The sequence below is a fragment of the Corvus cornix genome, chromosome 4 (assembly GCF_000738735.6).
Source record: "Corvus cornix cornix isolate S_Up_H32 chromosome 4, ASM73873v5, whole genome shotgun sequence".
Taxonomy (NCBI): domain Eukaryota; kingdom Metazoa; phylum Chordata; class Aves; order Passeriformes; family Corvidae; genus Corvus; species Corvus cornix.
The window spans coordinates 12138099-12163384 of NC_046334.1; the positions used below are offsets into that span (position 1 = coordinate 12138099).

At 51.2% G+C, this 25286-nt stretch overlaps 2 protein-coding genes across 6 annotated transcripts in view; both read left to right on the top strand.

The window, feature by feature from the left end:
* LOC104697337 (dentin matrix acidic phosphoprotein 1) overlaps positions 1-11667 on the top strand; it is a 20910-nt gene extending 9243 nt beyond the window's left edge. Inside the window, exons 2-6 of one of the 3 annotated variants that reach the window (XM_039551610.1) lie at positions 7606-7855; positions 8689-8762; positions 8861-8902; positions 9386-9640; positions 9756-11667. In XM_039551610.1, the coding sequence (XP_039407544.1) occupies positions 8709-8762; positions 8861-8902; positions 9386-9640; positions 9756-11024 (1620 nt within the window). In that variant the 5' untranslated portion in view covers positions 7606-7855; positions 8689-8708 and the 3' untranslated portion in view covers positions 11025-11667. Of the gene's footprint in view, positions 1-4764; positions 7856-8688; positions 8763-8860; positions 8903-9385; positions 9641-9755 lie in introns of those variants that run through there. The other 2 variants (XM_039551611.1, XM_039551609.1) reach the window with 2 other exon arrangements.
* A 947-nt stretch (positions 11668-12614) lies between these two features.
* Positions 12615-24724, top strand: LOC104697259 (integrin binding sialoprotein). Of its 3 annotated transcripts, none has more exons than XM_039551664.1 (7): positions 12615-12746; positions 20927-20991; positions 21070-21120; positions 21253-21324; positions 21513-21566; positions 23523-23624; positions 23911-24724. In XM_039551664.1, the coding sequence occupies exons 2-7, from the start codon at positions 20938-20940 to the stop codon at positions 24499-24501; spliced, it is 924 nt and encodes a 307-aa protein (XP_039407598.1). In that variant the 5' UTR covers positions 12615-12746; positions 20927-20937; the 3' UTR covers positions 24502-24724. The 3 variants fall into 3 exon arrangements, with proteins under 3 accessions (XP_039407598.1, XP_010410350.1, XP_039407597.1); XM_010412048.3 differs by lacking the exon at positions 12615-12746 and adding an exon at positions 12907-13056; XM_039551663.1 differs by lacking the exon at positions 12615-12746 and adding an exon at positions 15868-19827.
* The last annotated feature ends 562 nt before the right edge of the window (positions 24725-25286 follow it).

The window sequence follows — 25286 nt, forward strand, 5'->3', positions numbered from 1 at the left end:
CTTTTGTGGGGGTGCCAAATTACTTTTTGAGTGAAGGCTTCTTGGATGATTCCAGATGGTCATGTCTGGTTATATACTCTCGGTATTCAAGATGTGCCTCACATAGTAAAACTTCCATTTATATTTGTTTAATTTTCTTGTTCTTTTATTTAAAGCACTTAGTTTATTTCTTTGCCTTTGCAGAAACTCTTGGTAAATTACGCAGTACAGCTATAAAAGTGTTCCCATTGTCTTTTGCCCAAATTAAGTGATAGTAAAGGTGTAGAGCATTCTTTTGATAGGCCTTTTTTTATATGCCTGTTTTGGTATTTTTCATCAAAAGAGTTTTTGAGATCACTTTCTTATCAAAGACTGATCAAAGTCTGATCAAAGACTGGTTTTCATTTCCAAGCACCCTTCTCCAGTGCTGTAGCAACAACTTCCTGTCTGCATGAGTTATGCTAATTTCAGTGCTGAAAAATCCAAAAATAGCTGAGGAGAGAGGAATCAAATTATAGTTTTGCCATGGGATGAGGTAGTGGGAAGGGGAAGGATGCTGTACCTTCTCCCTGTGTGGGCACGGGTGCCTTTCTCTCTGTGCTCAGAGGGAAGCAGGACCCAAACTGGGAGCAAGCAAAGCACTTGTGTGGAAGAACCATCTTTCAGAGATCTGTGTTGCGTGCTTTTCCCCAGAAATTCATCTCCTTAGATCCACAGCCATTAAAGAACAGCCTGTCAGCAGCACCCCACATTGTGTAGAGCAAGATCTCCATGGCCACCACTTCAGGATCTAACCGTTACAGAAAAGGAAAGAAAGGATAATAATTTGGAATATTTCTACACATAGAATTCTCAATAATACTATGTATTTTCTAGTTTCTTTGTTACCCCCTAAAGCCAGAAGTTTTGGCCCAAGTGTTGGTAAGCTGTGCATCACTCAGGGGTCTGCAGTGCCCAGCCCATGCCCATCTCTTGCTCCCACACATCAGCCCCTCTGTGCTGCATCCCACACCTGCATCATGGCAGCATTTCCCTGTGCTGCACCGCTGTGCTGGGATCATGGCCATTAGCCCCTTGTTGGCTGTGGGGCTGTCCTGGTACAGCACAGCGAGGGCTGGGTTTGTTAATGGAAAATTATGGGCTTTTCTGGAAAAGATCCCAAAACTGAGTGGGGTTTGATGACGCCTGTTTGAGTGCACAGTTTGCATTAATGCTCAGCCAGCTCACACTGGCTTTATTTTGGGTTTTGGTTTCATTGAAAGGAAAAAAATGGGGAAGTGAATCAAACTGAGACCTCCCTTTATTCCATTCATTTTTCGGTTGGAGGGAATGAAAAGATTTGAGCTTACCTGCTGGAGCACATTAGTCATATGAAGAGATGATGGCTGTGGGCATGGGTGAGATTTGAACGTGGGCTGTGTAGTGAAGTTCTTAAACCACAGTGATGATGGGATTATGGGTGAGACAGATCAGCTTTTGTGGCCTGATTTCTTCAGTAAGGAGTGCCAAGACCCTGCTGAAGGTAAAGGATGCCCTGGCGCATAAGCTGGGGTGACTCTTCCAGGGATCCTCCAGCTCCCGCGTGGTTGGGCAGACAAAGGAAGTCCTTTCATGGCTTTGCATTCCCATTTGGGCTGCCTCTGGAGAGGAGACTGGCGGAAGACAGAGGTGGTGATGCCACTTCCTCGTAGAAAGCCGCAGCATGTACCATGTAATTACATCTGGGCAGAGCAGGGCTGCTCCTGCAGCACAGTTACATACGTGACTGGAGCAGGCAGTGCCGGGCTTTGCAGACATGTCAGGATTCACAAGTACTAGAAACCCTCAGGAAAGCTTTTGTCAATAACTGGAGCTCTGAAGTCACTAAAAACAGTTGGAGGGGAGCTTTGCATTCCTGGTCCTGCTGTGGGACCATGCAGGTAGGGAATAGGCAGCACCTGCTCTCCACCCTGCTTCCCCAGACAGCACCTTGCTCTCATCTGTTTGCATCAGTTTGCCCTGTTTGCCTATAAAACATATTTTCACATCTTCTTGTTTGTGACTGGTTATGCAAAATCAAATTCTGTGCACAAGTGTCAATGCTTATCCAATATTCATTTCTTATGAACATTTTTTAAGATTCCTGCTTCTTATCTCCTGTGCAATATTCTTGTATGCATTCTGCACTCAGAAAAAAAGCACTGAGTAACAAGAGAGATTTCCAGCAAGAATAGTGAAGAGGAACTAGACTGAGTCAAAAGGTAGTGATGGGCATGTGCAATCACACGTATGCAACTCCTTTGAGGTGTACCATTGAATTCTGCTGGAAGTTTAACAGAGTGTGAATACACTTGCCCAGCAGAATTAGGCTGTTGTGTAAGACTCCATCAGTAATTTACAGCTGCTCATTTAAGGTGATTGGTACAATATTACGAAGAACAACTAGGGGAGAAGAAAAAGCTTTATTCATCAACAGGTCAAACAAGGAAGAGTGTTAAAGTCATCATGGTGTTGACAGTGAACACTTGATCCAGCCTTATAACTGGTATCTGAATTGGGTGAACTGATTACTGGGGGAATAAGTTGAAGATCTCATAAATGTAGGTCTTAAAAGCAGTCAGCTTCAATTCCTACTGCAGTCCCTGTGAAAGTGGAGCAGGAATGCAGACCCCTGCCTCAGGATCAGAGGTGGGTGCTGTCAGGTGCTGTGGTGATGTTCCTGAGCTCTGTTTTTGGGTGCTGGAAGTCAGCTGTGCACAGCTTCACATCAGCCCCAACACCTCTGTGCTTTAAGAGGATGTCAGAAGGGAAAGACTTCCTGCCCTTACCCACCCACACCTACAGAGCACTTTGGCTGCTGGCTGAGTGCTCATACAGGCTTGTCACCAACAATTCCATGTATTGTTTTCAGGAAAATAACTTCCAGTAAGCAACTGCGGATTTTTCTTTGTTGCTCTGATATTCAGAACACTGCTATAATGCTTAAGCTTGGCCTACCCCTCCCCCCAGTATTTAACCACCCTTTTTAGAACTACAGAAAACCAAGAAACATCTCCTTGGATTTAATACTTGTTTCTTGCTGAAAAGTGGTTTATCATAAGCATGTAGATTCCTGTATAATGTAGAGTAGCTTCTGTGGGATTTTTATTTTTTCTATGACATAGACCCTTGTGCAATATGGAATATTGTGAAAGATGTGGGTACAGCACTCACATAATAATAGTTAATAGAAAGTTAGATTGTGAACCAAATGAAAGTCACTGAATGTGTGATGTGGTGTGCTTTTATTTTCTGTGGTTGTATTGGGTTGAGACTTCTCTGGTTTTGTGAGTTGTTTGGCATTGCTTGGTTTTATGGTACTGGGGAGTTTGGGGGTTTTATTGGGGGGTTTGGTTTTTTTTTTTGGTTCCTTCTGGTATTTTTTTAGTGTTATCAGGATTTTGAGGATTCAAATGTCCTTTGGAGGTATGAGCCAAATTGCTGCCAGTCTCTTGGTCAGAGCTGCATTAATGGTGTCTGTCCAGTTTTCCAGGCTCCCAGGGGACTGTGGTAATGCTTCCTGTCCAGCTACACTGAGCAGCAATAAATTTAGCCCAAGTGAGCCATAATGACAGTACAGGAATCAGAGGAGAGCTGACCACTCTCTAGGAGGGTCTGGCACTCCATACAGACATCTTCATCCCTTGAGCTGCCAGCCCTGCCCTGACCTCACTGCCCACTCTGGGCAGCCTGTGCCTCCGCATTACCCATTTGCACTCATGCAGTGCCTGTTTCGTACAATCATTTCCATCAGCCATTTCCTCCTGATGTTTTTTTCCCCTCCAACAAAAAATCAGGGTGCTGTGACTCAGGACACAGACATGGACCTGACCCACACACACAGCACAGCTGCTCCTATGTCACCCTGAGGAGCTCACTGATGTGATCACTGCTGTATTTTCCTTCTTGAGAGCACTGATGCTGCACGGCTTTCCAGATCTCTGCAATTCCAGCTGGAGTGGGAGCAAGCACAGGGTGAAAGGTGCAGAGAGCTTTTCACGTTAAGGCTGTGTTATTGTTCCACTTCCACCTTGTGATCTACAAATACTTATTGCTCTCACCTCCCAAGGGGCTGAATTGTGAGCAGGAAGTGATTGTGAAAGATACTGTACTCTGAATGAGATGTTAGGAGCTGTAATTACTCACTGGTGTCTCTAAGATTACTGCTGTCAGTGCTGAGCTATTGACAGCCCCATGGCACTGGAGCTACCTGGTAGCTGTGCCAGCGTTGTCAAAACCAGTCCCTGCTGTGAGGCAGAGCTGAGCATCTGCCCCTGCCCTTATTTTGACCGAGGGCAGCAAGATGCACTATTGCCTGTGTGCAGGAAGATGTGTTGGATCTGACAGTGACCAGGCAGAAATGAGACATCCTTATCCACATCTGATGAAGTTACAGCCTCAAATGAGTGAATTCAGCCAAGCTGACTGATAAATATGGATTTATAGGACCTGACAATCCAGTCACACACATCTGGCAGGGATGACACAAGGTACCTGTCCCCCCATGAGCTCCAGCTGCAGCCGGCACGATGTGGATAGCAGTTATTGCTCCATGCGTTTTGCTTTGGCAAAAGTGGCACAGAGCAGGTACAACACCTGTGAGCCTTCATTCCAACAGGCCATAGGGGCGATGTGCTGGTGTCGCTGGAGCCCACTGCTCAGAGTGGGATGGTAGAAAAATGCTAGAAATAGAAGTGAGGGGAGTGTGGGGCTGGCATAGGAGGCGGGGAGTGAGGGATTTTGGGAGTTTGCCTTTCATGTGTTTTGAGAAAGGGCATGGTGCTTCTTCTTGTTGGTAGGATAAGGTCGGCACCTCCCTTCGACAGTGTCACAGAGACTTCAAACAGCCTGTGATGCCTGAAATAGGGCAAATGACTGGCACCTTAAAAGTGCCTGTTTTCTCTGACTGCGAAGGAAACTCTATGGTGAATATGGAAGGGTGGGTTAATGATCCTACCTCTGTGCTGACAGGAGGCCAGGGGAGAGGGCTGTCGGTCCTGTGCAGAGGTCTAGCATTAGCAGGTGCCCTGTGTGTGTCTGTAATTCAGGGCCCCATGACTCAGGCTCCTATGAGATGTTTTTTACCAGCAAGAAGTAGCATTTTTTAGAGGCTTAGCAGAAACCAAACTTGTGCATGCCTCCATGCTGTGACAAACGCACTGGTAATTCCTTATCACAGCATTTGTAGCTTTGAGGCTTGCTCCCAGAAGGAGTTGGAATATCAGTGCTGCTTTTCAAACACCTAAAATGCCACCATTAGCTACTGGGTTCTGTGTCACGTTAATGCTGTGAAACACAGACAATATTTATTCAGGTAGCAAAATGAAACTGCATTATAACACCTGTCACCAGACAGTGTAGGGCAAAGGGATTTGGATTTGGATCTGACTGCAAGGTAGGAGCTGGTGTTGAATGCTGAGGACATGTGCCTTGGGTCCTGCCCTCATCCTAGTCTCCCTTGCTCCAGTTCATTCGTTGATCCTTTTCCTTTTGATGCTGCTGTCAAAACCCATAGGTCTATTCAGGAGAGAAGTGCATCAGCAACATTAATACTATTAAAATACCCTGGACTGGAAAAAAAGAGAGGGAATGATGGTTTTTTGAACAATATCACTTTCTTGAGTTTTTGATGCTGAGCTGTCTCGATCAGTGGGGGAGAGCAGCTGTTACATTCCTTCTCCACCAGCTGGTTCTCTGCAATGCCAGCTTTACTCTTGGCTTTGGCGTCTCTTATCCCTCCTGCTGTCTGCACTCATTTATTTCTTCTGTTCTCATGAACACCACACAGTCCAAATTGTCAAACAGAGAAGTGATATTCCTGCATCTTCTTACCAGCCCTGCCAGTCTTCTCATTTCTCACTTGGCCACCTCCTCCCTGGTAGTCTGATGGTGCCAGGTTTCCCCCATCTTCCTTCCAGAGACTGAGCATCTCGGTAGGGTAGGACTTGGGGAAATGCCCAGTGGCATTTAAAGCACCCATCAGACAGCTGCTGCTCCCACCCTCAGTCCATTTCTCACCTCTGATGTAACAACAAAAATAATAATTAATAATTCTTTTCTTCATAGGGTTAATTTAAGGTTACAGTATGTGGGCTGGGGTTTCCTTTCCTTGCAAAACACAGGCAGATCTGCTTGGGCAGTCTGGCTAATGCTGTAGGATGATCTCTGGAAGGGATTCGGGGGACAGGCCTTGTTGTTTGACCCAGGGCTATTGGAGATTACAGGGACGAGGGTCAGGCTGGGGTGCTGGCAGTGAGCATTGTTGGGTGTGCTGGTGCTGTGGGTATTTCAGGGCCACTGGAAAGGAGGGAAGTGACATTTGGGTGGTGGCTGGTGGGGTAATGGGTGACCTGTGTTATAAAAGAACTGGGCATGTAGAGCTTGGTGTTTATCTCCTTCTTGCACCACAGCACCTGGACATGAGGCAGCACCAGATCTTTGGGGCCTGAGTTAAATGCAGGTTTGACATTACAAAAAAAAAAAATACAACAAAACATGGTAGTTGTTGGAGGTGCCTAAAAAAGGTTGGCAATATGAACTCATATCTGGCTGGGGACAGGGGTATAATTTTGTCTCAGGTCAAAGGGAAAATACATCCCACGATATCTGCAGCAGGGATCAGGTAGGGAAGAAGAGGGAAAACATCTGTTGAAGGTATGGGCATGAGAGTGAGTGGCTTGATGGTGACCATCTCGAGGCCAAGGGGCTGTGGGGAAAATAGTGGGGCCGAGTTACACTGGGGCTTCCGTGCATGGGGGGCAGGAGGAAGGAGAAAAAATGATGCTCATGACATTCGGCACCTTGCAGTCCTCACAGGGCAGACACACCTGGACTGTGGGCTGGTAAGGAAGTTGGGGGAAACAGCAGGAGATTGTGAGGATGAAATTAAACCCAGCAGCAGACTGACGTGTCTGGTTTCACAAGATGCTCTGTCCAGCACGAGGCATTCCCTCCGGATGCTGTTTTCTATAGCCTGGGCAAATTCAGACAACCTGCAGTTTACAGAGCCCTGTCTCAATCCTGACCCTGCCCAAGTTTCCTTCAGTCATTTATTTCGCAGTGCCAGCATCTCCTGTGAATGCCTGCAAAGCCGCAGCCCTGTCCACGTCCCCATGGCACATATTGTGGCCTGAGTTTTCCAGAGCAGAGGTTTCATCCTCTCCCTGTCCAGCAGCTGGAAGGAGCACTGGAATGCTACACTCAGTGCAGAGTGTGGGATGCTCCCTATACATCTCCATTTAGTATTTCCCTGCTCCCTGGCACGAGTGCCTGTGTGGGCATGAAAATAAGACAAGCCCTCTCTTTCTAGCGTGGTTTTGTGCTCCTGCCTCAAGGTACAGGGCAAGGCTGAGACCTGGCAGGGAAATGGTCCCCTGTGGGTTTCAGCACCCTGGCCCATGGCACAGGGCAAACACTGCTCCCAAGTGCACGGGTTAGGAGGATGTCATCCATGGGATAGGGTCCAGCGCTCGGCGTGGGTGACGCCGTAGTTGTTTGTGTGTGTCACAGCGGGAAGTGTGTGAATGGGATAGATTTAGCTGTCAAAACAGACGGCCAGAGCAGTCCGTCATTAACTGCCAGCCCATCTCGTCATCCTGCAACCACAAGGAGCTTTTTTAGGGCCAGCGTCCTGGCGGAGGCCAGAGGAAGCGTGGGAGGCCAGTTCCCGGTGACACCTCCAGGCACAGCAGCGCTGCCCGGCGGTGCCATTGGCTGCCCCCGGCCCGGGGCTGGTACTGGCCAGCGGTTAAATGCCTGCCCAGCCACCCGGGGACACACAGCCTGGAGCATCCCAACACGGGCAGCCAGCTCATCCCATCCCCAGCAGAGGAGACACGGGCTTGCATCGCACCTTAAGGTAAAGGGTTTGGTTTCTTTGGATTGATCTGGCATTGCCTGGAGTGAAAATGGTGACGTTTGGGAACAGGGGTTGTAGATTTCCTCACAAGTTTTGGCTGAAAGCAGGATACTTGTCAGCTGCGATTCAGGTGTTGCTTTGTCAGGGAAGAAATCAGGAGCGTGCTTGTTCCATCGTGTTTTGGGTGCAGGGTGATGTTCAGTGTGGTCAGTGTGTCCCATGGGGATAAGGTGCTGGGCTGGTTAAAGAAAATGCTTGGAAAATGAGAGCAGAGCTGGAGGAAAGCCCCCACTGCTTTATCCGCCTGCCAGGCAGCAGTGCTGCTGGAGTGCCGACCCAGCGGGCTCTGGCGGTGCAGCTCTCCATGGGGTTATCTCTTTGGGATGCTCCACTTTGGAATGGTGTAAGATTTTTTCTGGCTGTGGGGACCACTCCAGGTGGGAGGTACAGCTCTGCAGCCCGTGTTCTCACAGTGCTACCCATCTGAGGTGCAGGCTCCTGTCACAAGCACTGAGCTCAGCTGGGTGGTGACATTACTATGGGAACAGGAAATTCAAGAGAGCTTTCCTGCTCTTTAGTGATGTTTAGACAAAAAATCTGCCAGCGCATGGCTAGGTACTTCAAATCCCAAATTAAAGGGAGGTTTCTGCACAGGAGGTGACAGGAGGAGGCACAAGGACAAGTCCCTGGCTGTTTGATGACACGCCAGGCTGAGCGCTGTGCCAGGATGGCAAGGCTGTATCATTTGGGAGGGCTTTTTGGGGCCAAGTTCCAGCCAGAGGCACGTGCAAATGCTTTGCTCTAGTGTGCAAATATTTCATTCCTTGTTGCAGCCCCAGGGACCACAACTGACATGAGGGCTGCATTCCTGGCGCTGCTTCTCTGGGCCATGGCCTGTGCTCACCCCGTAAGTAACCCTGGATTGACACTCCCACCCCAAACCTGTTCATTTTGCCCAGCCAAGGCACACTGATCACTGATCAAATGTCTCCTGGATGTGTTTAGGTGCCTGGCCATGAACCCACCCACTCCAGCGCCCTGCAGGAGGTAAGCCACAGGTGCCCCTGTCCCACAGGTAGCAGCCCCTCAGGGAGCAAGTCTGGGAGGGGGAACCAGCCCTGGGCAGGCAACCTTGGACCAGGAGCCTGGGAGGGATCTGCTGCTTCTGTGGGTCTTTGAGCTTTGTCTCTCTGCTCAAGTCTTTTCAAGCTAGGTTGGTTTCGCCGTGTTTTGACTTGCCTCCCTGAGCACGTTCCCAGTTCACCTGACACCTTCTGCTGTGTTGGCCCTGTGAAAGGAGTTTCTGTGCTCTGCACTATCCCAGTTTGAGGTTTTCTGGGCTGCCCTTTTGTTGGTGGCTACGATTTTATTTTGTATCAGCAGAATTAACTGAAGGGTTGAGGTGCAAGAAATAAAAAAGGCTTGAGCTCTTGCATGGCTTGGGAGTGAGGTCCTGCAGCAGCAGCAGCAATAAGTGTGCTGTGGTTGGTGTTTAATAAACCAAGGCACTGTGTCATGTTTTGCCTCCAGGATACTGCAAATGAAGATTATATCAGCAAGCTGGGCAACCACCTGGATGGAGGAGATGGCATTCATCCTCCTGCCAGTCCGGAGCCAGCCGAAAATGCTCTTGCCAGGGACCTGACGGGTGGGAATGCCGTGAATGAGGAGATGGGTGAGCTCAGTGGCCAAGACATGGGAGGCCGAGTTGGGCAGGCTCAGCATGTGAACCAGGTGGACCATGAGGACATGGGCGCCCACAATGGGAATGACCTTGGTTTCCTGGTGAGTGAGTGAGTGGAGTGTTTTGTTCTGCCAGGAAAGCCTCCCTGGCCCCAAACCTGGCATTGGTCAAGGTTGTGTTTGGCTTAGCATTCATCTCTGTTTGTCACCTCCACAGGAGGCGGATGCACGTGACACTGATGATGGTGACAACGGAGACCACTACGGCACCAGAGCCAACGGATTTCCCTCCCACGGCGACAGGTTCCTGGACGAGGAGGATGACAGTGGGGATGACACCTTTGATGCCAACGGGGAAGAGGAGAGGGGTGAGGGCCCTACCTACGTGGCTGGTGCCGATGGGGCAGGAGAACACGAGCACGATGCTCGCCGAGGGGATGCCGGGGCTGGCAGGGGGCACGGCGACAGCAGCAGCAGCAGCAGCAGCAGCAGCGAGAGCATCGGGGCAGACCACCGGCGCTACAGGAACTACGGCTTTGGGCGCACCCACAGGCACGGAGGGGCCAGCAGCAGCAGCCAGGAGGAGGAGAGCTATGACTTCCAGGATGAAGCCATGCAGGGGGATGACCCCTCTGTCTTTGACGGTCCAGGCAGCAGCTACAGGATGCGCCAGGCTGGTCCCCGTGCCCTGGGGAACAGCTGGGAGAGTGCCCAGGGGGCTGGCTCCCACCGCTGGGAGGAGGGTGACAGCAGGTCCCCCGAGGTGGAGGATGGTGACTCTGGAGAAGACAGCCCCTCTGTGGAGGACAACAGTCAGTCAGAAGAGCCTGTTGACAGCCAGTCAGAGGAGAAAAGCTCCAGCCGCTCCAGGGAGGATGGGGATGTGGATGGAGAGGACAGCCCCTCCAGGGAGAAAGAGGACAGTGAGTCCAGGGAGGGCACTGATGAGCAGTCAGATGAAGAGCCAGGGGAGTCCCCGGAGGTGGTGAGAACCTTGAATGAGCACAGCAGCAGCTGGACCTGGGAAGGGCAGGAGGACTGGGATTCTGCTGAGGACAGGAGTGTGCTGTCCACACCTGACAGTGAGTCCAGGGAAGAAGAGGGTGAACCAAGCAGGTACAGGGAAGATGATGATGACCAGAGCCAGTCCACAGAGGACACTGTGGAGGAATCAGAGGAGGATGAGAATGACTCTGTGCCGACCACATCGGCCGAGAGCCCTGAGTCCCCAGAGGATGACAGCAGCCCAGAGGACAACACAGGTGAGGACAGCAGGTCCACAGAGAGTGACAACAGTGAGTCCCAGGAGGATGATGATGATGTGGAGAGCCACTCCCAGGAGGATGCCACCCGCGAGTCCAGCAGCCATGGGGACGACAGCTCCCAGCAGAGCCTGGAGAGCGGGGGCCGCAAGCGGCGGCTGGGCGCCCTCCGCCACAGACCTGCTGCTGACTATGATGACAATGACTGCCAGGACGGGTACTGACCCGTGCCCCATGGCCTCAGTGGCGTGGGGGATGTGGGGGGAGGAGGGGTTAATTTATTTGTCATATAGCCTGGTTGACTTCTTCTCAAGAAGATGCTGTGGTTAAAATGGAGTCGGGTTCGCCAGGGCTAGGCCTGGGCACGCTACACAGGGAGTGAAGGGGTAGGTGTTGCCAGGCACAGGGAGAACGCTGAACCACAGCGAGAAAAGGCATTTTCTGTATCAAACTGGAGAGCAGCTGAGAGCTGTGAGTGCCAGCAGGGTGATGCTGCCCACTTGCCCCAGGGGCACAGTGGTGGCTTGGCACTTCTGGGCATGCTGGGCAGAAAGGTCCCTGTGTTCACCCCTTGTATTTACCTACCACTGCCCCAAACATACCTGCCCAGACTCCAGCTGGAGCTTTCCATTAACTCCATGTCCCGCACATAACACGGAAAAGCTACAGCTGGTGTGCACACGTGGTGCATGGGCGCAGCAGGGTGTGAAGTACCACTTCAGGATGGGATGTATGTAATATTTTTAATATTTTGTAAGAAATGTACAGAAAACATTATACTGTATCCTTTTTGCACTTGTATTTCAAAGCTGAGATGTACCCTGTTGATTTCTTTAATCACCATTAAAGCCACCAAACTCGACTGAAGTGTGGTTTGAGGTATTGCTGTTTTTTCCTCCTGGGCGTGGCAGGGTCTGCAATTTGGGGCTGGACTAGAGGGAGTGGGAAGCAGAGAGCAGGATATTTGTGTGGGGAGCCACAGCATGCTAGGGGGAGGGGGAAAGCAAAAGCTGAGGGTGTTCCCACCCACTCTATTTCCAGGCACCCCAAAGGCCATCCCTGCCCTTCGGTGAACCCGCAGTGGGGTGGAAAATGTGGCTGATGACCCCAGTGAGCCGGGCCTGGGGCTTTGCTCTATTATGGCCGTCACTTCCTGCAATGTGAGCAAGGGTTGTGCTGCTCTTCCTGGGGTGCTGGAAAGATGTCCCAGGGCATGAGGGCTCTTCTGGGCCACTGTTTCTGTGTGCCAGTGGTGGCCTCTGGTACCAGGTCCCCTGCAGCAGAGATGCAGGTGAGCAGGCAAAAGGTGTTATCGTGAGTAAAGCCTGTTTTACCCTATGTGCCACTTGGTTGGGTTTTTCCTCCTATCAGCAAGCACATAAACAACATATTATTTAAAATTACATTATTTTAAATCCCACCCAGGTGCTTCTTCCTTGTTCACGTGGCAGGACAAGCTGTACAATGTAGGTTTCGATGCTGACAGGTGAAGCCTTGGGCTGTTGTGTCACTTTTACAGCATGAGGTGGTGGCTCTGCAGGGGACAGTACCCAAGGGGGCAGGGTGAGTGGGTACATGCCCTTCAGCTGTTGGGGCTCAGGGGTGTCAGTGCTGAGCATTGCAGTACCAAACTCAAGAACCGGTAAAAAAACTAAATTATTTTTTGCTACTTTTAGCAGAACCACACTTAATTTGTAGCCTGTTTCCACCACTATGAAGGCTGGTAGCTGAACAGCTCCTGTTTTTTGTGGAAATTACATTTTTTTCACCCTGTGTAACCTTTTTTTGCTTCTCTATGAGATCAGCTCTGAAAGTTGCAGCTTCCCCACGCTGCTGCCTTGGGAATGAGCCTCTTTCCTGACTCTCCATCCCACTAGTCCCCACTTCACGGTGAATACCTCAGCTGTGACCTGGCCCTTATTTTTTGGACCCCTCGGATCAATCGTGTAAGTAGCTGGGGACGCTGTGATGGCAGCGATGCCTGTCAGGGTCATGGGCACCAAAATTCTGGTGTGCAGCCCCACCAAGTGGGGTGAAAGACATCAAGCGTGGGTTTGGCTGCAGCGAAAAGGGCTGGGTCTGCGCATCCCTGTGGCTGTGGTTTAAAGCTGCAGCAGCGGCGTGTGTGCCGCTGCAGGGCAGGGCAGGGCCGTGAGCTCTCCCGTGTCCAGCAAGCGGTGCCGCTGCTCAGGCAGCGGCCACGTTCTGGTGCCGCCTCTGCCGCGGGGCTGGGTCACATCGCTGGGGCCATCAGAGGTGATGTTTGCGTAGCGACAGCTGGCGGGGGTGGGGATGGAGCAGCTTTTTTCGGATCCCTCCAGGAAGAGGAGTGCAGCTCTGCAGTGAGCCCGGCCTGCGAGCAGGACGGTCGAGACGTAGCAGGGGTGGGGGGAAATCGCTTCTTGCAAGTTGGTGCATGACCCTGTGTCCATCCTCATCCTTGTGGGAGCGGTGCTGGGGTGCACAGCAGCCTGGCACAGCTGGGCAGGGGACTGCGTGTCCCCGTCCTCCTCAGCTCGTGCATGGAGAGAAAAACTGGAGAGATCTGGGTTTAGTCTGAGCGGGAGGCACGAGTGCCCTGCCAACAGGGCTGAGGGTATCCGGCTGTGCTGCCCTTCACGTGCCTTCCCGGGGACGTGCTGCCACTGCCCTCGTGTCCTGGCCAGCAACGCCCAAAGCTTGCCTCCCGCTGGCTGGCTGCTCCCCAAAAGCCACGGAGCCGGTGCCAGAGCTGGCTGCTGCCTGCCGGTCCTGCCAGGACAGCTTCCCACGGCACCATCCCTCCTGGGCATTGCCCTTCTCTGGGAAAACCTCCTGCCTGGCCGCAGGGAGGGAGCCGCTCGTGTTGGGCCCATGCAGGGATGTGCCCAGAACCTGGCAAGGACATCTGCAAGGTTTTGGGGGACACTGGTGGCACTGGACTATCCCAATCAAATGCTGTTCATCTGTGTATGAGCAGGGCCACCCTGCTTGACATCTGGAAGGGCTTGATGATGGGCAGCACTTTACAGGGTGAGGTTCTGGATGGACAGAGAGAGAGTGACCAAAAGATGCTCTCTTGGAGGACTTTAAGGCATTTTTAGGAGTTTATGTATTTGGTTTTTGTGCCATGTGTCTATGCGCTGTGAGCAGTCAAGGGGAGAGCTCTTGCTCTCTGCTGTTGGGCTGTCAGGAAAAGCAGCTGGGAGGTCAGCCACAGGCTTTGCCATCACTGGAGATGTTCCTGCCTCCAGTTTCGAGATGATTATGCCATGGAGTTGTCAGGGTCAGTTTTCCTGATGGGTTAGGCAGGGATAAAAAATGCCCACGTCAATGTATGCTTTTATTATCCACCCACATGACGCTCTTTGTGCATTGGGGGTGGCTCCAGAGCTGAATGCTGCGATTTACCCATAAATCAGCATTGGGGTTTAAAGCAGGTATTTTTGGATCCATTTGGGTTTGTGAAAACATGAGTTTGCATCATCTTAAAAGAAAGGTTTCTTGTGTTGGTTTTTTTTTTGTCCTTTCCAAGAAGAAAAAATTCTATTTTTAATAAGTAGCTGGTGTGGCTGAAGTGGTGGGAGGCAGCAGTGCTGAGCCTGGCTGTGGCAGCGGAACTTGGGGCAGCCATGGCACACAAGCTGCACTTATTCAACCCCCTTATTTTCCTGGCTTTGGTGGGAGCAACAGAGAGACCCCTGCACCTGCAGACCACCTCTCCATCCAGCAGTGACTTTTTTGACAGTGCAGACAAATGTCCTGGGCTTCCTGTGGTGATCTGAGTTCTACAGCTGGCTGCAGGGCTTTTCCTTGGCCTGTGTTTGTCTTTAGAGAAACAGGAATATCTGTGGAAGAAACAATGATAGAATCACAGAATGGTCTTGGTTGGGAAGGACCTTAAACCCCATCACAGTCCAACCTCCCTGCCATGGGCAGGGATACCTTTCACTAGACCAGGTTGCTCAGAGCCCCATCCAGCCTGGTCTGGAACACTTCCAGGGATGGGGCACCTATGACTTCTCTGGGCAACCTGTGCCAGTGCCTCACCACCTTCACAGCAAAGAATTTCCTCCTAAGACCAAATCTAAACCTCTTCTCTCTCAGTTTGAAGCCATCCCCCCTTATCTTGTCACTACATGCCCTTGTAAGAAATATCTCTTCCTCTTTCTTGTAAGCTCCCTTCAGGTCTGATGGGGTCGTCTCTTCTGTGCCCCCTGTGATGGAATTCTGTGGTGGGAACCACTCCTCTCCAAGCACGAAGTGCGGCCAGGAGAATTTGATTGTGTTTCTCTGCCCTTTTCAATGGGGAGAAAAAACCTCTGATGGAATCACCGAGGCCATCAATCTGAACAAAAGAAATATCCCAGACGTGGTAAAACAGTCTCTTACCTCAGTGAAACCCCAAAATGTTACAAACCTTTCAAATGCTCGTAGGAAATTTTTCTTCCAGCTCCCTTTACTGCCATGCACTTTGATGGCAAATAACTTTCCCAGCCTTGGCTCAGCCATGTCTTGGGAGTTTTGTGGTCCCCTCAGCACTGCCCCAAGGACCCAGGCACCACAGGATGGTACAAATAAAGTGCAAGTGTTAACATCCACCTGTACTGCACCATCCAGCTCATGATGGAAACCTTAAATCCACCTGTACTGCACTCCCCAAACTCATGACAGAAACCTTAAAGCTGCAGAGTGAGCAAGTGGTTTGCAGTTCAGTTTTTTCCTATTTTCACACCCTGAAATGCAAAGCTGCAAAGAGCTGTTGTTGTGTTTTAGCAGAAGGCATCAGGTTACTGAACACAGGGGCTGAACCTGCACGTGGGGGGCAGAGGCAACACCTGCCCTTTCTGCCCTAGACCTGATGTTGTTTCACCTGCAGAGCAAAAAGGAGTTTCATGACAGTGTGAAAACTTCCAAAGCCACCTTTCTATAATATGAAATGAGTGCCTGAGTACTTTTTGTAGAAGACACATACTTCTCTGTGTATTTTGGCCGGGTCAGATGGGGCTTTGAGTAACCTGGTCTAATGGGAGGTGTCCCTGCTCATGGCAGGGGATTGGGACTAGATGAGCTTTAAGGTACCTTCCAATCCAAAGCATTCTGTGATTCTATGATATGTGGATACATATATCACTCTTCTGCAACTCCTGTGTGTACACAGTAACAAATGACATGTACAAGAGCAGCAGTTCCTGCTGACACATGTAGCACACTCTGCCTCTGCTGCATGTGGCACCTTTTTAATCCCAGATTCAGGGTTTTTCCCAGGTTAGAGCAGTGTGTGCAGCCCGGGAGGCAGGCAGCCATCACTAGTGCAGCACAGAAGCAGTGTGCCTCCGCTCCATCCAGATGCCTGATGGTCCAGGGACACTGGCTTAACTTTGCTTGAGAGCTCAGTTCCTAAGCTGCGTGTGCAGGCTGTTGGTTGATACTTCTGCAATGAACGCAGGCTGTCTTCCTGCTCTGCTCCTGAAAATAGGGCATTTTGGGGGGTTTATTTGGCTTTTTGTCCTGAGGATGTGGTTGAGAGCTCTCACATGTGGATGGAGGCAGAGAAAGGTGGGAGACCAGACCTGGTAACTTACTCTGGCTGATGAGGTGTTTCTTGCTCCTGAAAAAAAAGAAAAACAAACAAAAAACCTGAGGAGATCCAATGTACAGATATTGCTCAAACATGTGAGGGCCTGGGTGGTGGCGAGTCTGGGATTTGTGATAAAGCTGTGACCTTGCCTTGGTGATTTGCTGCGGTTTTTTCCCTGAGTTCAGGGTGCTTCAAAGTGCTCACATTACAGAGCTACTCCTGACCCGCATTTTGCCAGGAATGTAAATAGAATTTATTTCCTTTTCCTGATTTCTGCTCAAAGAAAAAGGAAAATCATACTAAACATTTAGTTGCAGAGGGCCAATATATAAAGATTGTGTACTGGTAATGGAGACTGACACATGGTGCATTTCAGATATTCTCCCCTCACACTTTTATCCTAAAATTGGATGTTGCCAAAAGAATAATGAGCTGTGTGTGCAGCTGATGCTGGTTTGCATTTGTGTTTGTGTTCTGAGAGGTAAGGGGAAAGAGAGGCATTCCTTATTCTCACACTGTTGCTCCCTCTTCTTGCTCATCACTTCTCTCCCCAGCTGGTGACCATGGCACACACACTCCTGTCCCTGACAGCATGTGGAGAGAGGTGGAGGCCAGGGCAAACTCAGCCTCAGGTGCCCCCTGTACATATTTTGGGGGTGCTCTGGGCACAGAGCTGCATAGCAGGTGTGCCCCTTTCCCTGGCTGCAGCAGCACCTTGGTCCCTTCCCCCCATGCTCAAAGTGTCCTTCTGGTTTTGTTTTCTTTACTTATTTTTGGCCCTGAGGTTTCCTTTCAGAATAGCTCCAGGGCGTGGAAATAGGATGGTGCAGCCTCAGCCCTGCAGTGCTCCCGGGCAGGACAGGAGCACTCTGCTCTGCTCATTTACTACCCTGCAAAAATAATAATTAAATTTCGACCTAGGAGCCATGTCAGCCTGTGCCAGACAGGGACACTCTGACCCTGAGGTCCTCAGGGGCTGAGGCAAGTACACCCAAACTGTACGAGGTGCCCTTGCTGGGTGCAAGCCCACCCAGCTGCAGAACTGAGCTGTGGCTGGCGGCCGGTGCAAACCCCACCTTCCACTAGACCACGCTGGTCAAAGCCCCATCCCTTGGAAGCAGATAAGCTGTTCTGTGTTTTATTTCCAGCAAGGTGAGATCATTTTCATAAAGCTTTCAGAGCCTGCAATCACTTTTAATACCAGATTCCTTTCAGACAAAGGGGTGATCCCTCCAAGCCCTGCTGCCTTGGAGAGACAGAGTTCTTGCAAAAGCATTAAGAGACCAATGCTCCAAGCCTGTGATGTGATGCTTTTTAAAGTAATAATAAAAAATAAAATTAAAATGGAAATGTTTTGGATGTGCTTGCTGAGTTCCCTGCTGGTCTCCCGGCATGGTGCTGGTGAGGTTGCTGCTGCTGGTGGCCTGCCTGGGCAGCACCCACTCCAGGAGCTAAACATAGGTGCTGGCTGCACAAGGCACTTGGGCACACATTAATTATCCTGGTGCTTTTTAGGGATCTTGGGTGAAATATGTGTTTTTATAGTCAGTTTTCCATATGTTTTTTTTAAGCAGCCTGGAGCAGAAGCCCTTTAATTACATTAAAAATCGCCTCCCACCAGGACTCTCTGTTCCCAAGCCTTGGTGAAATTTTAAGCTCAAAGCTGGGCACATGCTCACTGCTTTCCTGGGCCAGGCAGCTTAGGACAGCAGGGGACAATGGGAAGCACGGCTGTCTCTGTCCTGAACCCCCTGTACCACCCCCAGCAGGGCAGGCCCTCCAGCTGCTCCAGCCCCATGGAGCAGGAGGGGACACAGGAATCTTCTCAATGCTCATCTCTCTCTTTATCAGAGGCTGCTGTGTTGGCACCAAAAAACTGCATGGCTGGGGTTTTTTTTTTCTTTTTTCTTTTTTCTTTTTTTTTTTGTGTGGGTTTTCCTGGCATGAGGCATTAGCTGAAAGCCACGGCCAGCTCCAGACCTCCCTTATAATTAGGACTCCTCACAGTGACACAATGGGCTTTGAAGCCCATGGAGCAGGGGCAGCTGTGCCCTGCAGCCCCAGGGTTGCACGGTGGGCATGTGGCATGGCCTGCTGCCAGGGCTGCTGGACCCTCGAGGGGCTATGGGGGGACCCCTCCCTCCCCAGAAACAAGTTATGTGTATAGTGTTCCAGCAATTATCAACTCCCCATCATGTACCTGTCAATGCTGGGCTCCCCTGCTTGAGGGTGAGGCTGTTTGTACGCCTAGTTTTGAGACACAACATTCGGGTCTTTCATGGCAAAGTGGATTTTTTTGTCCTAAATAACCTCAATTTTACCACTGGCTAGGCTGACCATTACAGACCTGCCTAAAGGCATTTATTTTTCAGCATCACTGTTCCCTTTCCTAGGGCTGTAGGTGCATCAGGTGGGATTTGCAGTTCTCCTCACCCCTGTGGGAAGCAAAGCTGCATTTGGTGAGGAGTCATTCTCTGAACTGCTGCAGCCCAGATGTGCAGGAGCTCAGGGGCCTTTGCTGAAGAGTGCAAGAAAAATCTGGGAAAGAGGCAGCAGAGGTGCACTGGAGAGCTGGGTGGCTGAAATCCAAGCAGGAAATGATAAATATAGGTAAAGGAGAAAAGACGTCCCTGCAGAGGTGGGTGTCGGGGCAGCATCCGCTTGCTGTATCCTGCCACCAAAGTCCCCAGTGAGATTTGAGCGGACGCATGGTTGGGGTTTTTTTCACTTTTCCCCCCACCCCAAGCAGTTATTCTGCTTTGCTGGGGACAAACACAGATTTTAACTGAGCAACGCCTGATTTTGGAGAGCAGGGGACTGGGCTGGCCCCTGTGTGGGTCTGGGTAGTTAGTGGGGCATTAGAAAAAAAGCAGACTTGCAGTTTGTAGCAACACTGTGGCAGAAATGGCTCCCAAAGGTGTCACCTGTATCTGAGTCCCCTTTCCTTTCCCTGCCTTTACCAAGGCTTCTGCAGGCATCCTGGAGAGGGATTTGTTTGGATTTAGCTTTCTTTTCAGTCTAATGGCTCTATCCAACTGGCTGTGGAGCCGGGCCTTTGAGGTTGGTCATTTTGTCTACTTGAAAAAACAGTGACAGAATTTCCCAAAAATGGAGGTGGACACCCCCCAGGAACAGATTTCCCAATATTTATTTTAATTAAAACCCAGAGTGTTATTATACCCTCGGCCTCCCGGCCGCTCATCTGAGGCCAGACCCTCAATTAAGCGGTGCAGTGCAAACCTTGCTGGGTTTGGCAGCAGCACGGGGCGCTATGTTTGTGCACCAAATCTGCCAGCGTTTAAGTTTTGGAGGGTTTTTGGTGCACTCTGGAGGGCCGGCGTCACTCCGGGCAGGGCGGTGACTGGCTTGGGGGGGGGGCAAAACCAGACCTTATATCCCAGCAGGGCAGCAGCAGGAGGAAATCTGTGCCAGCTGACTCCGTGGGTAGCTCTCGGTGCTGGGGCAGGGTAAGCTTGCTGCTGCTCTTCCCAGCTGGGTTGTGCATTGCTGTCTGATTTTTGCAGGGAGATGGAGGGGCTCAGCTTGCTGGCAGGACAGGGTGCTGCTTTTATTCCTTGCCTGGGGCTGTGGCTTCATGAAGCGCTTGGGTGGAGGGGATGAGCATCCAGAGCCTTGCTGTGAGGTCAGGGAAGCTTGTGGCCGCTTGTTTTCTAGCCTGAGTTAAGCAAAAATAGGGAAACTTCAAGCACAGACAAATGTAACAACGACTCCTCACAAGCTCAGCTGATGTTGAGTTTAGGCAGAGGAAGGGTAGGAAAAAGGAAGGTCAGTGGGCCTGGCTGAGCTCGGGAGGATGCTGGGAGCATCCCTCCCTGGGGGAAGGCTGGGGTGCTGCTGGAAGGTTTGGGTGTGCTCCTTGCTCCTTGATGGAGGAGGGCAGGCTGTGTTTTGGTGCTTCGGGTCTGCAGCTCAGACCTGCCCAGAGGCAAGTCCCTTCCAAGTGTGCCTGTGGGGGGCTCTTTGCATTGGTGCCTTGCCACTGTTATTTTTGCCAATGGCAGGCTGTAGAAGCCAATTATTTCCATTATTTGTTTGCTCGTTTGTTTTTCCTCAGTGAGGTTAAAACTGTCTGTGGTGTGATTCCCAGGAGCACTGCTCCCTGGGCAGAGCCTGAGCAGGTCTTGGAGCTGTGGGAGGGCGGCCACCGTGGGCAGTGCTCCCAGCTGCTCCTGTCACATCTCCAGTGGGGCTTGGCTTTCTCCCCTCCCTCAAAGGCAATGGGGAAGCAGGAGTGAGTAGTCCTGCTCCAGGAAAGGATGAGTCCACTACATGGTGAAACTTGCTTTTCTGGTATTTTGTGGCTTCTAGAACAAACAACATATATTCATGGAAATTGAGGCTGATCTTTAAAAAAAAAAAAAAGGAGAAAAAGAAAAGAAGGAATTGGGTCTATGGAGGGGTTGGGTGACTGCACCAAGAAGTGGCTGGAGGTCAGCCTTTCTTCTCCTCGCTCAGCCACATGGACACAGACATGTGGATGGTTTGGAGTAGTGTCGGTGCTTTCTAGCTGAAAAGCAAGCCCTCGACGTGTTTTGCTGTTCCTAGAGAAAGCAGCCATGAGGAGTGTCCTGGTCTTTGTCTGCCTGGTGGGGATGGCCTGCGCCTTCTCGGTGAGTGCCAGGTGAGGGGGGACCCCCCGGCCTCCCCGGGGCTGGTGTGGGGCTTGTACCAACCCACCTTTTCCCCAGGTCAAGAGCTGGCTGCGGCAACCCAAGCTGGACGGCTCGGAAGAGAACGCGGTAGGGTCTCCTCCACCCTGCGTGCCCCGTCCCACACGAGGCTGGTCTTGAGGGAGGGCCCATTTTGGTGGCTCCTGTACCCAGGTCCAGGTCCCCAGACTGATGGGATTTTCCCCCTCCTTCTTCCGGTAGGTTTTCAAGAGCCGGCACCGGCATTACCTGTACAGATACATCTACGTGTATCCCCCGCAGCGACGGTACCAGGTGGGTGCTTCTGAGGGGTTGCTGCTGCTTTGCCGCCCTCCAAATGCAGAGATTTTGGCCCAAATGAGATGGGGGCACAGTCTGTGCCCTGTTTGCACTGGCCCATGGGCCTGAGCACAGAACATTGTACTCATGACACCACTGGAAACCCACCCACCTGCCTCCAACTTGGTTTTCCCTCTTCTTAGGGCAGTGACTCATCCGAGGAAGAGGGGGATGGCTCAGAGGAGGAGGAAGGGGGGGTGAGTATGGCAAACCAGCAGCCTGCAAAACAAATACGGGAATTTGGGAACTTTGGTTTTGTAGTCTCTGCTCATCAGCATTTGTGGTCACTGACCGCCCACAGCCTTGCACTCTGGATACAACTGGATTTTCTACTCTGGGGCTTGTTTTATTACTTTTTTGTCAATTTTTTCCTTTTTCTTTCCTTTTTCTTCCTGGGCGGGGGTTGCACCAAACAACTCTGAGACAAACTCTCTGGGTTTCCATTTTCAGTGGCTCATAAAGGAGCAGGACCGGTCAAAGAACAGAAGCAAGGAGGTTCATACAAGGAAGAAGGTGCTGTTAGGGACTCCTCTTACCTTCCTCTTTCAGGATCTGTTGCCCTTACAGCACTGAGAAAATTTCTACGGAAAATCCTGTTAAGCTCTGCATGTGTGTCTGTGGAGTGACACAAACTGATGCTATATTGGGAAAGACACATTTTTTACCAGTCAGATGATAAAGCTGCTCCTGTCTGCTGGATCAGTATGAGCTTGGGCACCTCTGTAGTTGTGAGAGTCACCCAGGTCCAAAATTAAATGCAAGGGGTTACAAAAGTCTTTTGTGTCTCCTCAGGCTACAAATGCTCAAAAATTATCCAGTGGTCTCAGGCACACAGGAACTTTGAAATAAGGATCAGGTATGCTTGGAAACCTGTGTATCAGACCTAATCAAGTCTTTTATTTTTTTCTTTTTCAAAAGTTATTTAATGAAAACCTGGGATTCTGGTTTTAAATTCCCCTTTGGAGACCAATCCAGGGTTGGGATACAGTATGGGGTGGCCCCTGTGCCAACCCTGGCACCTCCCTGCAATTTGCCCCATTTTGCCTGTTCCTCTCCCCTACCACTGCAATCTCTAGGGATAAATTTGAGTAGTGGGATGGGCAGCAGAAGGTGGAATTTCATTTCTCAGGAAGAAATTAAGTGATATGCAGGAATGTAGCCGCTGTTTGGGTCTGCCCTTTTCGTTTGGAGAGCACCAGAGCAGTGGCTGTTCCTAGGCAGGGATGTGCCTTCACTGTCAGCGTGGTCAGCAAGAGGAATCATGCTGAAAGGCCCCAAGGTCAGTTATAGGTATGTAAAGAGCACTGCTATAGTGGCTGCTGGATGGGGAGCATCGCTCCCACTGGCACAGCTAGCTGCACAGTGCAATTTGATGTCTCTCCTGTTGGAGAGAAGAGCAGCCTGGGTTTTCTCTGCCATCAGGTGCACCTGTCAGTATTCCAAGGTCTGAGGTGGCCCAAAATGCCAGGGTAGGTGTCCTTGGTCTTGGCGTGTGAGTGGTGGGGATTGCCCAAGGCGGTGATGACACTGACCTCACATCTCCCTGCCATGGCTGGGCTCATTTGCTGGTAGCAACATGTTCCTCCTCCCAGGCTGGGCACTGGGTGAACTGCCCCACCAGTTCCTCAGAGGCTGCTCCAGGCTCTGTTTGCATTTGGTTTATTCCTCACCTTTTTATAGCCAGGCATCCCACTGAGAGCCCTGCTGTGCTGCTGATCTCTGGGGCCAAGCATTGCTGATGGCTGATTGCTGGTGGAGTTTGGGCTCACGCCTGCCTTTGAGCCATCACACTCTCACTGACCATCCACACATGATGTGCAGCGTGCCCACATGTAGTGTGCCTGTGGCTTTCTTTGTTTACTGGAAACTGGGAGAGGTAACTTCAGAAGAAAACCTTTACATGCTTTGCAAAGCAAAACGCAGAGCCAGAATGGGAACACCCAGCTCCAGCCACCACCACTTAATTGCATGGCTCCAGCTGCGCTGCTGCAGCTTCTCCATTTCAGCCTGGAACAAGACCTGTGGGAAAGCAGGGAACTCGGAGCAATGCCCAAATGCTGTGTGTGGATGCTGCGTACCCCTCTCGTTGCTGGGAGGCCTGCGCTCCACTCCAGCTGCTGACCCTCTGCCCTGTTCTGTCCCTGTCCCTGCAGGAGCCATTTCATGCTGGCACCAAGGCCGCTGGACACCCCGCCAGAGCAGCCCCTGGGGACTGCCAGGGTGCACTGGGAGGAGACGTCACATCCCCCCAGCAGGTGTGGCTTGGGGACCTCCCATGGGGAGGGCTCTGTTCACTGCATATTTGCTTGCACCCGTTGGGATGCCCTGCACCCTGTTTCTGCTTGGGGAGCTGCTGTGGAAATACCCACAGCTGGACCAGGCTCTGGGCATTAACTTGGGGTTGGAAGGGGTACCCCAAAAAGAGAGTCCTGCCATGCAAGGTGTGGGGGGATGCTCAGCTGTGCCCATACCTGCCCCTTGCCACATGGAGGTGCAGCCTCCTGACACCCCAGTAATGCTGTGCTGTCTTCCCTCTGCCAGGGCAAGGGCTGCCAAGAGACCCTGAAAGGGATCAGGCAGAGGACTGCCAGCAAGGGGGAAGACTCTGAAAATGAAGACAGTGATGAGAATGAGGAGGAAGAGGAGGAAGAGGAGGAAGAAGAAGTAGATGAGAACGAGAATGGTGTCAATGGCACAAGCACCAATACCACAGAGGGTATTGGACCTCATGGCAATGGCACTGCAGTGGCTGAGGAGGGCACTGGTGAAGCTGAGGAAGCGGAGGAAGAGGAGGAGGAGGAAGAAGAAGAGGAAGAGGAGGAGGAGGAGGAAACCGAAGCCACCACCATCGCCAGCACTACCAATGAAGATGGTCTGACCCAGGCGACAACTATGGTTGATGGGGGACCCACAGATGCCACCACAGATGCTACCACAGCTGGGGAGCTGTGGGAGTATGATGTGACGGCCAGGGACTACGGCCGGGGGGACGAGGGCACCACGGAGGGTGGGTACGAGGAACAGGATGGGTATGCACGCGGGGACAGCTACCGGGCCTACGAGGATGAGTACGGCTACTACAAAGGGCACGGATACGATGTGTATGGCCAGGATTACTACTACAGCCAGTGAGCAGGGGGGCAGCCCTGGTGCTGTTCCTGCCTGCCCCAGCCCACTCAGGAGGGTGCATCCAAAGGCTCCCTGCAGCCACTGCATGCCAGAGGAGACGCCAGGCAGCTTGCCATGTGCGCTGGCTCTGTTCCAGGCTTTTTTATTTTGTATCTTGCAAAGTGAAATGAAATGAAATGAAATGAAATGAAATGAAATGAAATGAAATGAAATGAAGCAACTGAACTGAGCCTGCTGGTGACAAAAGGTTTGCTGCCAAATTTGCTGGGGTCAGTGGGGCAGCACAGCACTTGGTGAGGGGCTGAGGGGCTACAGTTGTCCATGATGCTTAGGGCTGAATCTTATTATTCCAGCTCAGATGCACATGAAAGGAGGGAGGAACACCAAGGCTAACTTGGAAAGCCTCTGTAGAGTCCCCTCTGAAAAATGAAAGGGTGCTCTTAGGGACACTGCTGTGGGATTACAGACATGTTTTATGTAGAGTTGATGTGAATTTCCAATACTTGAGCAATGATAATTTTACCACATCTTCCATTCCTTGGTAACATGCCTCCCATGGCCTGACCACACACCAGGCAATGTTAATAAGGGTAAAAACACTAATTTCTTTTTCTGGGCATCACTAGCTATAGATGCACACCCCTGTAATGAGGGCTTTGCTTCTTCATCCCTGCACCAGGCATGTGGGTAGAAGGCTGGGCAACTTGGATGTGTGTCTTGAACACCAGAACTGCAGCCCAAAATGTCCCTGTCACACAGCCTCATTCCCAGAACAAGGTAGGGCTGTC

Coding starts and splice junctions, on each gene's coding strand:
- LOC104697259 (XM_039551664.1), top strand. CDS start 20,938: ATGAGGAGTGTCCTGGTCTTTGTCTGCCTGGTGGGGATGGCCTGCGCC. Junction 20,992..21,069: donor GGATGGCCTGCGCCTTCTCG/GTGAGTGCCAGG, acceptor CCTTTTCCCCAG/GTCAAGAGCTGGCTGCGGCA. Junction 21,121..21,252: donor ACGGCTCGGAAGAGAACGCG/GTAGGGTCTCCT, acceptor TTCTTCCGGTAG/GTTTTCAAGAGCCGGCACCG.